Below are 12,528 nucleotides of genomic sequence, written 5' to 3'. Positions count from 1 at the left end.
TGGAGAAAATCAAAACAACAGAGGTAAAAGGAAGCCACAGACTCGAAAAATTTGTGAATTATAAAATCAAACAACTCTGGTTAGGGACAAGATTATATGGTGAATTGCGATAAAAGTGAAATAACATCGAAAAGCATTGTAATACACCATATAACTCCGAAATGTAAGTTAATACAGCATAAAGCACTGAAATGCAGCTACTATATTGAAATTAATCAATATTTTTTTTAAAAAAAATTAACTCAAATCCCAAAAACGTACTATTGAATATATTAAATTCAATGAATGCAATGTATTCAGAATGAAGGCTTTTCAAAAATATACTTACTAAATAGATTGGAAAAATTTATTTTACTCATTTTGATCTTACAACTGTTATTAGTAACTCATTTTTACATTACAACGTTTGGTACATTTTTCAAACAAGTATTCGCAGATTTATTTTTTATTGTTCCACGTGCATCATCTATCAGTCAAAATGACACTGTTTTGGTGAAATAAGTATCATAAAACATTTATATGTCAATGGGTTCAATATTATGCTATCTTTATGAATAAACAAAATTCATAAAATACATAAACAATAAAACAGAAATCTTAATTTTTAAAAACGAAATAGGCGTGAAAATAAAACCATAAAATCTTGTCTCCACCAATGGTTGGTATTTTTTTTTTTATTTCAACAAACTGACCTTTGCTAATTTGACCTCAAACTCCACAACGTCGAATGCATCGATGCTGATCCTGGACTTGGGCACGTTCTGCTGTCGAGCGCTGACTATCTCAGTCGCGGCGTCGACGATCCACCGGCGGTACGCCCGCAGCTGAGTCCCGTACGTGACGGGGTCCACCAGCATCGAGCGGGGCAGGACCAAGGACGGCTGATCCACCTGTGCAGGACAGCAACACACCTCCGCTTGAATGGTGCCGCCAGCAGCGTTGGCTCATTCAAACCACAATGCTTTAAACCAAGTGGTTTTTATAAAAAAAAAAAAATTTTTTTAAATAATGTATTTTCAAATACAATATCTCAATTATTTTTTTTAACGAAATGTCTAATTCCACTGCAATAACAACAAAAGTTTGCTCATTAATGTTTCTTACCACAAAAAAATTATATACTAATCAATATATTATCATTTAAATTATCTGAATAAGTTGTAAGTTATACCCAGCTAAATACTCCCTCACCAAATACTAATCACAGTCGCAAACACTATTTGTTGTGAAGGGTTAAGGGCAGTAAAAATCACAATATACTACCAATTTTCATGGTGATCGGTTGAACGGTGTAAAAGTTGATGCACTGCAGCGCCATCTAGTGGCACTTTATAGCAAAATTGATAGCATAAAAACATTCTATACATGAAAAAAAACTTTGAAGTTCCAACTGCCATGGTGATCGTTCAAAAACAGTGTTGGAGTTTATCAATGTCATATATACCAACATCCATTTATATATAGATACTAGCTGCAATACCCGGCGTTGCCCGGGCTAAACACATGGAGCTTTATTGTCTGCGAGTTAAAGCAAACTGGATAGCGCTATATGACAGTGTGTTGGACATAGAGAAATGTCACACAATTACTGTTTGTATGTCTATGACCTATGATTTTTTGTTTACCCATGGCGATCGGTTATTTACTATTTATTATTAATTATAAATCATTAAGACCATTAATCGAAATAAAAAATAATCCTATCTCTCAAGTTGGAAGAAATTACACATACATAAATGCCAATTTTCATCTAAATCGGTTGACTTGGTGAAGAGTTCACTGGAAACAAACATCAGGACACTGGATTTATATATATATTGAGATATACCACACCAGGGGCGCAACAACAGTGGGGATGCAAGGGTATTTTGCCCCCCCCCCTCTGAAACCTTGAAGTGGGCGCAAACGGGGGCAAAGAAAGTGCTGTGTAATCAATTTTTAGATAATAAAACTGCTTAAATAGCACCATTTTCCACCTTGAAATACAAATTTTCCCGGGGGAGGACCCCCGGACCACCCGCTTCAATAGGGATGGGGGGGGGGGGGGGGATCGATGATTCTTTATAAAAAGGTATATTGCCCCCCCCCCCCCCCCCCCCCTTTGGAAATTTAGTTGTTGCGCCCCTGTACCACACATGACTTTGTCCAGCCATGCCAAGCTTGTTATCGGGTCTAGAGGCGGGCGACGTACTGTGATGACGTTCTGGCTGGTGTTGGTGCGGTCGTAGTGCACGTACAGCAGGAGCAGGGGGAAGAGGCCCAGCCGGCGGGCCATGGACGCCACCACCCGCTGCCAGTCGAAGCCCGCCTCGTCCCAGTGCTCCTGGGCCATGGGCCACCCGCCGTGCTGCCCCAGCAGGCCGCAAACCAGCTTCACCCCTTCCTGCTCGACGTAGTCTGCAAACCCGCGTGTGAGGTCAGCACCCCGTGTCAGTTAACAAGTCGTACACCGAGAATAATAGGGCCACATCTCAAAAAAAAATTTTTTTTTTTTTACATTTTTGTATATTTGTAAAGTCCATGGCCACATCTATTCGGTATAACAAGGCCATATATGCAGTACAATAAATATTCACCTGATATGAGATATGTCCTTATTTATCACATTTTAAATTTGTAAAAAAGAAATCAGGATAATGCAGCCACATGTTGACATGCGGCCGTATTATTCGTACAGCTGAGGGTGGGTTGGAATACACCATGGCCATATTTGGACTTGTGCCATAGAAACAGTGCCGACATTATGCACTTCCTGATTGCTGAGGCTAAAAATAAAACTTTCATTTATTCACTATCCTGTGAAATTTATTTTTTTTTGAGATGTGGCCCTATTATTCTCGGTGTGCGAAGTGTCTCAAGGTACTTTTTTTTGACGTGACAATGTCTGATAAATCGATGAACGCCGGCTGCACGCACGAAAAAGTGTCCCACTACGCACATTGTCCCGTTTTGCTGTGTCCCGTTACGCTCATTCTATATTGCTCTTTGCTAACCTGAACCTCCTGGCATTGCGACCGAGTCCGCGGCGTGATTCTCTTTTCGTGCATTTCAAAAGCAACATTTTCATTGCTCTTTGCTGACCCGTTCCTCCTAGCATTGCTGCAGCCACAAAATTATTTTTTTTATTTTTGACTGCATCTTGGTGTTGGGTAAGCCATTTTCCTTCACATCATCCTTCAAACACTCCCATTCGTTACCTACTTTTCCTATCATCGTCCTATCCTTAAAAGAATAACACAGATTGGAAGAAGTTAAATAGCAAACATGTATAAAAGTTATAGTTAAAATTATCTCTTCGTTAAAGTAATAAACATATTTGAATTAATGAGTGCAAATAAAAGTAAATTTATCAATTAAATTGTAGATTTCATTTCACTCCTTCTTTGTATCCATACAAAATAGTGATAATTCAATAAAAATGATTCAATTTTATTCATAAAAGAATGCAATCATGTCATTAATGTTTTGTTATGACGTTGTCACGTTAAACTATCGTCCGTAAACCGACTTAACAGACAACTAATTTTTTTTTAAAACAGTACTGCAGCGGCAGGGGGTCGGTTAGCGAAGGTTTTTAAGCAATTTCGTGAGCGCTCTCGTGTCTAGTGGGCACGGACCCGGCGGAGAGACCCTCCTCTCAAGGTGTGACGTCTCCCGTGCAGAGACGTGACTCGTTTCGCCCCCTTCACCTTTACAAGATCACCGGAACCTGGCCCGCTCCAAGCGTCGGGCACGCTGTGCTGGACGCTCACATGGGCTCTCACTACGTCCCACATGCCGCTAGTAATTCAGATGAATATGAACAACACGAGGTATGTAAAACTGGTGTTTATTACACAGCGCTCCATAACACGTCTCTCGTACACTAGTTATTATTAGATAAAATAAACTGCAAAACACCTTGCGGCGTGACCGGCTTATGGCTACCTCGTGGGCGGACAAAAAGGTTTGTGTCAATGAGAAATTCCGCCGAGCGGATACAAACGTAATTAATTAAGCGGTCCTGACCCCGAGGTGGGCTCCGAGGATATTAGCAAAAGATTCGGACTAATAATAAGAGCCAGAATTACCGCGGTCAGCGAGCACAAACGATACAGTCCACGAAGTGAGGGGAGCGTCCTACCTCAGGTGGCAATGCGACGCGACCGGGGAGAGACATGGCCGCCAAACTAACACTACCCTTAGGCGAACCTGAGTCGTGCTGCTGATGTGTGTCAGTTAAACACACAATAATTCTCTTAAAATAACAATTTAATTAATCCATACTTCAAACCCTGTAACAATTTAAGTAAAACAATTATGTATGGTTTGGATTCATTAAGTTTTATGGCTTTCCCAGTCCGGGTCCACTGCTGTTATGTGAATATGAAAACGTTTGATTGTTTATCATACCTGAAAGGATGTGATACTATAGACATAAAAGAAAAAGCTTACAATAATAATTATTATTTATCACTAGCTCGACTGTGACCTCTTGCGGATGTTTGTGGTGTACATACACATACGCACATCACCAGCGGGGCTTTCAAATACCAGGAGAATAGGGGTGCCATACGGGCTCTGTGGGGCGCAGTCTCCCACGACATCAGTACAATTGTATATAAAGTCAAGGTCCAGTGCTAACTTTTTAAAACTTATTATTGCAAGAAATTTTCTTAGATGAAATTTTCTTAAGAGGGTTTTAAAGTATTTTATTTTCTTGTCATTTGTTGGATTTAGAGATGTTCCTTAAAATTTATCACCTTAGATCTCTTGCATTGGATGTTCAATCTCAAAAATTTTGTCACCTAATACCGTAATACGTATTTACTAAACTTTAATTGTTAGCTTTAAAATTTCACTCAAATAATAATCGTTACTATAAATTTTGTGACTTTTTGCTCTCAATCGATAACACCCAGAAGGAATATCTGGTGACAAAACTTTTGACCAAAAAACAAATACAAGAGATATTGTGTGATAAATTTACAGTAATAATGAGAAAATGAAATACTCAACATGGCAAAGGAGACAGAGCCTTAAATGATTGTGATTGCCTTTGGAGTTTTCAGAAGAATAAGAACAAAACGGACTGTGGAAATGAAATGGCTCAGCATCTGCATGCTTTAAATATCATGCAACCAATAAAAAGTAAATACTTTCTACATTTCTGGTTTTTAACTGATTCTGAATCCATTCAAAATTGCTTAAATTTTTAAAATGTTGCTGATGTAAGTTTTCAGGGTGATATTGGTGATTTTTATAAAACTCACAGCAACTGATTAAAAATAAAAATTGTTGTACTGCTATTCTATAACTGGTGTCCCGGTGAGAAAATCATTTTTATGTGATGCAAAGAAATTAACGCACACTGTAAATCTCATATGATGAGCAAAGATGACAAGAATATTCTTGAGTCACTTAATAGAAAACAGTTGTGTTCAGGTTACTATAACTGAAGATGGTATTATGGATGCTGGTACCGAGCTATTTCCTCCTTACAGAATGTGAGTAATATATCCATTATAACACTTACCAGTGTCCATGCACGCTTTGTACATTTGTTTGGCTGCCTTCACCGGCTCTAGTTCAGTGTCATCGTCATCTTCCTCGAGAATATCTGAAACAAATCACTACGTATTTATTTATTTCCATGTCTGGAACATTAAAATTAAAATTTACAAATAAAAAAAATCACAAATTGAAACCATGCGTTGATAAAATGAGGCGGCTGTAATGGTTTTGTCATTTCCTAATAGTAAGTCATCGACGGTACAAGAGCTCGAGGGCACTGCTGTAAACAATGTAATACTATATTTATAAGTTACTGACAGACAGGATTTCTATAAACTGTAGCGCAAGCATCGCGTGCTAACATTTTTTCAAAGCCTGCCATTTATTAGGCCAGTGTTGGCAACCTGTAAATACCGTTTTCACATCAAAAAAATCCAGGAGCTACAGCAATAATGTTCCCAACAGCATTTTGGATTTGGTAATTCACACGATACCGTTATCTTCATATGTATGATGTACATTATAAACATGGGAATAATGAATGTATGTAGGTATACCATAAACGAACAGTGTAAATTACAGAAAGCGGATTGCAGGTGCGTTGTAACCAGCAGGAATTTATTGCATTGCATCAAATGAGGTTAAAATGGGACCAAAATAAAATGGTGCAAATAACAGGAAAACGTAAAAAAGTAGGTAATGTAAAATCGGGTATAAATACTACACTGGTTCAATGTAAAACTACTTGTTCCATAGCCTTATTGCTTCTGCCATTAAAAAGACTCCACTGAATTTATTGAATAAATAAAAATAAATGAATGACACTTAGACAGAAAGAATCTTATAGTAGTAAGTACTGCTGTGTTGTAGATCATCACTCGACAAACCTTTAAGCTGGTAATCCAACTGTTCGGTCACGAGGTCGAACTGATTGCGATGGGGGGCGGTTGGCGGCACCGGGTGTTTCTTCACCCAACCGCCACACGTGAAAGTGTAGAAGTCCTCGCACGGGTCAACACTTCGATCCATGCTCGCGATCAGTGTTTCGGCTATAAAGCACAAAGCCCATAGGTGATAAACTACACTAGGTAAACTAATAGTTCGTGGAAAGTCTCTGACACTGCTGTTAACATTCAATTGTTTAGTTGGTTTTACTAATAAACCACCCAAGATAATCTTTTTAGTAACCAAGTAAGATGTAAAAATTACATGGTTATCACATTTAAAACACTGTGGCAGTAAAACAAGAAGCAATGATATGCTTTTAAAATTTGAGTTAACAAGCTAGTACCTTTATTTTTTTTTTAAAAAATGAGTTGCGTGTATTTATGTAGGCACGTTGAAAGTTCTACTCACTTGGCATAATAAAAAACTAACTTTAATTTTGCATGCAAATAATTGTTTTTATTAAAATAATAAAAGGACTGGAGTGATATTATAAATACGGTTGGTAAAGTATTAATTCAAAAAAAATTTTAAAATATAAATAAATACTCAGTAACTTAGGTAAGTTATTCAATTATAATATAAACATGTGTAAAAAATTATTTATTTTATTTAGTAAAATAATTATAATTTAATTAGTAATGAAAATTAATAACTTAGCTGAATGTTTATTCTAATTAATTTTTATTATTTGTTAAATAATAATGAAATAATTTATCATGTATAATTCAAATAAAGTATACATACAGGAACATAACCTCACTTACATAAATACACTTAAAAGTGAACTTTAAAAAAAAACTATTTCTATTACTGATATTCACAATTTATAAATGTTTTTAATTATATGGACCAGTATTCAATATCAATCACTTAAGTATAATATTTTAAAGCACCTATATAATTTTTATTTGTATTTAGCCTTTTTTTCATCCTGTGAAAATTTTGTCGCATGGTATAAATAGTAGAAATTCATTCATCAATTTTTCATAAAGAGACTAAAGAGGTATAACTTAAAAAACAACCTTTTTTTTATGTGAAATTGATTTTTTTTTTTAGAAAAAATAACTTGGTTTTTTTCACACTAAAAAACAACAGTTCCTTCCATAGGCGTGCCCAGACATTTACATTAGGGGGGCCCCTGCTAAATTTTTTAATCAGAAGCTGAATTTAGAATGTTAAAATACATTCACTCATTGCCGTGTTTATATTTTTGTGCAATAGGCCCTATCAACGAGATATGTTTACTAGTTAATATTTATATCCATATAATTTTAACAATCTTGAAAATATGTTGTTTTTTTTCCATAGACAATGTTTAAATGGTACTTACACATTTTTCCCTCTCGAATTTTCCAATAGCTTGGTTCAGATCTACCTTGAAATGAACTTATTTTTAGTGAATGCAAACACAGCAATTCAGACAACAGAACTTTAACAAACCTCTTAATTTTTTTTTTTTTTTTTGCTTGGCCATTTTAACGGACCTCGTTTTTTAAATAAACTAAGGCGACTGTATTTCAAGAACGATAAAATGTTTAATAATATGGTTAATTAGCACGCTGCAACACTGAAACACAGTTTGAGTGTCACAGTGCCAGGAATATACGAATATTAACGAAAGCATTAGAGAAAATGCCGATCTGAGTGATTATATTAGGGGGGGCCATGGCCCACCTGGCCCCCCCTGTAGGCACGCCTATGGTTCCTTCATATTACAAATTCATAAAGTTCATATGTACGTCAATCATAACCCAGTCATGTGATTTTTCTAAAACTGTGATGTAAAAACAATTTAACTAAATTTATGTTACTGCAAGCCACTAATAAAAATTCAACAGCTATAATTTCAAATAAGTTTATTGAGCAGTGTATATTTTGCGCAATTCCCAACATAAAAAAAAAATGTGTGTGTGTGTGTGTGTGTATGTGTGTGTCTATATATATATATATATATATATATATATATATATATATATATATATATATATATATATATATATATATATAAATATTTTTTTGTGATTCTAAATTTTATCTACGCTATTTTTAATGTGTTTATTTTCATTCTTGAAAATTAGTTTTAATTCATGAGAGAAAACTTAAAATAAAATCTGAAACATACACAGGGTTTTCTTATACTTTTGACATGGATTTGTTAATAATGGATAAAAATTGAATTGCTGAAGCGCACTTTTTTAAACAAAACTATGACTCAATATAAATGTTGCTACAGTAAATTAAAAAAAAAAAAATACTTAGCTATAAGCATGTTCTTTTGAGGGCATTCATTAAAGAAACATGGAAAAAAATTTGTAAATTAAAGAAATAAAATGGCAGAGTACTTAATATGCGTACCTGTTTCCTTGCATTCCTCGGTCCAACATACGTGTTTGGCAGCAAGTGCGAATGTGTTCAGTGGCCATGGCATAGAACCTGCATCATTCACAAATACTTGGCATTGCATTACCAGAGACAAGGTTATATGGTATATTGCAATAGAACTGAAATAACACTGAAAAGCACTGGAATGTAATTATAATCATAAAATAAGAACCATTTTAAATCAAAAATTAACTGAAATCACAAAAAAAAAATTTTTTTTAATACAATAAATCCAATCAATGTAAGTTATTTAGCAGGACGTTTGTAGCAAAATGCATTAACTAAATAGATTGGAAATCTTTTTACGTACTTTGATATACGTACCACTGGATTCTATAGTCAGTGTAATGGATTCTGTTTTACAGTTAGATGTTTCCAATGTGCAATAAGTGTGTACGTATTCATTCTAGTACGCACAGCTTTAAATATTAAGTGTCTCTTGATGAGCCAAGTTTTTATTTTGATGAACTCCCTGTCACTATTACATACTTTGAGGCGTTTAGAGATGGCATTATTTGCACCAGATGTTATATTTAAACTGTTATTAGTAAATCATTGCGATGCTGGTACGTTTTACAAATACACAAATACTTGCTAATTTATTTTTACTGTTTCAAGTAGTTTGATATGCTTATAACAAATTATTACATTGTAAAAATGTATCATGCATCTATCAATCATAGTGAAACTGTAAGATGAAATAAGTATCATGAAACATTTAAGTGTCATATTTGTTTAGTAATAGCAAAATCTCTTGTTTTAAAAACCAAAATTAGCCTAAAAGTAAAACCATAAAATCCTGTACCTATTCATTACAGAGGAGTGGCAGTTCTTCATGACACTTAAATTTAATCTTATATTTTAAATTTGATTAAATTTTGCACTTAGCTTTGACTATAAAAATTATATCTCTTTTTTTTATTTTTTATTCTATTCTATTCAAAATGGGTTGAAGGGATGTACAAGTCATGCAATTGTTGCAGAAGGTTTAGGAATCCAGCTGGATAAAAAAATTTTTTTTTCAACATGTAGAGTTTGCACACAGCAGAGTAGATACCAAACTACTACCAACTTAATGATCAGTTTTCAAATGTCATTACTATCAATTCTTGGTAATGGGCTTAGAAATAAAATTCAAAATGAGACAACGCCAACAATTTAATACAGTAAAAAAAAATTGTGTGGAGTCTACGTGCGACAAAAGTGAAACTTTTTGCTTATTAGGTAGAGATAGATATAAATTATTGGTATTTTTTTTATTGAATAAGAGATAATAACTGAGAATAGTAAGGATGCAGGTATGATCTCAAATCAAAAAAAATTAAACAACCAAATAAACACTTCAATCCAACATAAATTATACTTATAAAGCCTATCTCACAAGTCTATAAGTCATTTTGTCAATTCTAATCCCAGTGTTCACATACCAAAAATAAATTACACTTACAAAGCTAACCTCTTAATTCTAAACGTCTTTTTTTTACATTTTCAGTCTCGTAAAAATGAATGATACTTATAAAGTATATTGCATGAATCAATATCTTGACGTCCCTCGGCTTCAGGTCCCCGTTTTCCCGTTGAAATAAATGTCCTGTTATGCCCGTACTGCCCTCGTCGGAGAGGTGTGGGTCCAGGCCAACGTGGCCGGGACCGGGAAAGGCGGGACCTGGAGGGAGAGTGAAGTGATTGCGAGGAATGTTGGTAGGTTGTCGCAAGCAGAACACGGCATTAACGAATTTCACGAGCCGTCTTTTATTAACGCTTATAAAGTCCTGCCGCAGCCTGGCGGAACCGTCGCGGAACAAGTGCCCTACCACGGCGACACGGACTCCCTGATGACGGGGCGGTTCTCAAATACGTTTCGGCGCGAATCGTAAAGTTTATTAATGCTAGGCTGACCCAGTGAGAAAGGGCCCGAAGACGGAACGCTGTACATACGCGGCCCGTTACGTAATGTTCCGTGGACGGCGAAAAGTTCAGAGACTCGTAGCACCACGTTCGCGTTGTAGAAACTGCCCGCTAGACACGTCTCCCGATGACTCGTAAGTTAACAATGCTAAGCTGATTCGCGGTGGCAGCTCAGCTGCCGTGACCGACTGCGGACTGAGCGAACGTTCAATCCCGAGCGCAACGTGCGCGGCTCGCGGAGCAACGAACACGTCTGTCTCCGCTCGAGACCAGGACGCGACTGCCTCTCCCCGCTCGCCCGCGGGCCGGCGCCCGCGGGTGGCGGGGAGGGAGGGGAAAATCGGCCGGCGTGGGAGAGAGCTCCGTCCCGCGGCGCGCCAGGCTGCAATTACATACTACGGCGAAACACTTCAGAAAAAGTTATTGAATTATTTACAAAGACATACACGAGACATTAATTACACAGCGAACTTGCACAATGAATAATAAATAAAATAAGTTAATTACACACATTCAAATCCCTTAATCGTTTACAAATATATACACACTGAAATAAAAGATAAAGTCACATAGAAAAAACACTCGTTGGCATGCTAGGGCGCACGCGGGTGCGTCCCTGGCCGTCGCACACACTGGGGTTCACTGGGGGGGAAAATAGGCCCCCTCAGGCCCGCGTCGGTGGCCAGGTACGGCCTCTGTATCTGGGAGGGTACGACGACTGTCGTCATATGCCCCCCCTCTCCCGAGGCCGTCCTGGCCCCCGACGCCGACCTAGACCGGCAGCTGCGTCCGCGTCCGGCCACTTGTCTGGTCGTCGGAGCTCGTCACGTCATTCCGTCCGGGTCGGGCAAACTGGGGCAGGAGCTGCATCACGCTGCAGCGTAACCCCCCGTCGGTCGTTTGTCTTACGTCGCGGGGTTTGCGCTGACTCCCCCACTCGTAGTCCCGGAGGTAGTGGGGGGCCGTCTTCTCACGCGTGGACCGGCGCAACGCCGGTCCCCTCCCCGCGTGAGCGGTCATCCTCGGCTCCCCGGAAGGCAAGTCCAGGACCACCTGCTGGGCCCTGTCGACATCGCCCTCCCCACTGAGGAGCCGGACCGTTACCCCGTCTGTCACGTCCTTGCTCACGTCCGTCCCCGTCACCCGCCGTTCCCAGGAGTGGACGTACCTCCGTCCACGTCTCTGGGTAGGCTCCGGCAACGTCACCACTGGTTCACTCAGGTCGACCAGGTCGCCCTGAGCAGTATTGTCATGTGTTACGTCCTCGATGAGCGGTCCATCAGTGTCGTTGGCGTAGGCGCTGACGTCATCAGGCGGGAGCACCCGGTCCACAAAGCGCTCCAGCTCTGCCATGCTTGCGCCACGCGGACCCCTTCCGCCCCTTCTGACGGGCGTCCGTTCCCCGCCCCCTCTTGCCAGTTGCCAACCACCGTTCCCCTTTTGCTGTCCCCCCGTAGGAGGCTGAGTCGGTGTCGTCGTGGGGGCCCGTCCATGTGTCGTGCCCCAGGTGTCGTCGTCCCTGTCAACGTTCCTGCCAACCCCCCGCAGTGACTTGGGGTGGGCGTGTCCTCGTCGACGTCCCTGATCCGGCTCCGGTGGCGTCACCACGGGGTCACCGAGGTCGACCAGGACTCCTACTGCGACGTTGTCATCGGTCCTGTCCCGTGTGTCACCGTCCCCGTCAGCGTTCTCGCCTGCCACTCGCCGTGACCCGGGGTAGGCGTGTCCCCGTCGACGTCCCTGATCCGGTTCCGGTGGCGTCACCACGGGGTCATCGAGGTCGACCAGGACTCCTAC

The 12,528-nt window shown here is 39.2% G+C and overlaps 1 protein-coding gene across 1 annotated transcript in view; it reads right to left on the bottom strand.

The window, feature by feature from the left end:
* Positions 1 to 12,528, bottom strand: part of LOC134534167 (neprilysin-4-like) — a 52,022-nt gene that overhangs the window by 24,492 nt on the left and 15,002 nt on the right. Inside the window, exons 3-7 of the mRNA XM_063372304.1 lie at positions 8,797 to 8,874; positions 6,381 to 6,542; positions 5,516 to 5,599; positions 2,192 to 2,397; positions 693 to 890 (exon numbers count right to left, since the gene is read on the bottom strand). Coding sequence (XP_063228374.1) covers positions 693 to 890; positions 2,192 to 2,397; positions 5,516 to 5,599; positions 6,381 to 6,542; positions 8,797 to 8,874 — 728 coding nt within the window. The remainder of the gene's footprint in view (positions 1 to 692; positions 891 to 2,191; positions 2,398 to 5,515; positions 5,600 to 6,380; positions 6,543 to 8,796; positions 8,875 to 12,528) is intronic.

This window comes from Bacillus rossius, chromosome 7 (assembly GCF_032445375.1).
Source record: "Bacillus rossius redtenbacheri isolate Brsri chromosome 7, Brsri_v3, whole genome shotgun sequence".
In the NCBI taxonomy this organism is placed as follows: domain Eukaryota; kingdom Metazoa; phylum Arthropoda; class Insecta; order Phasmatodea; family Bacillidae; genus Bacillus; species Bacillus rossius.
Note: the sequence above shows the minus strand (reverse complement) of the source record. Positions and strands in the feature narration are given on the sequence as shown.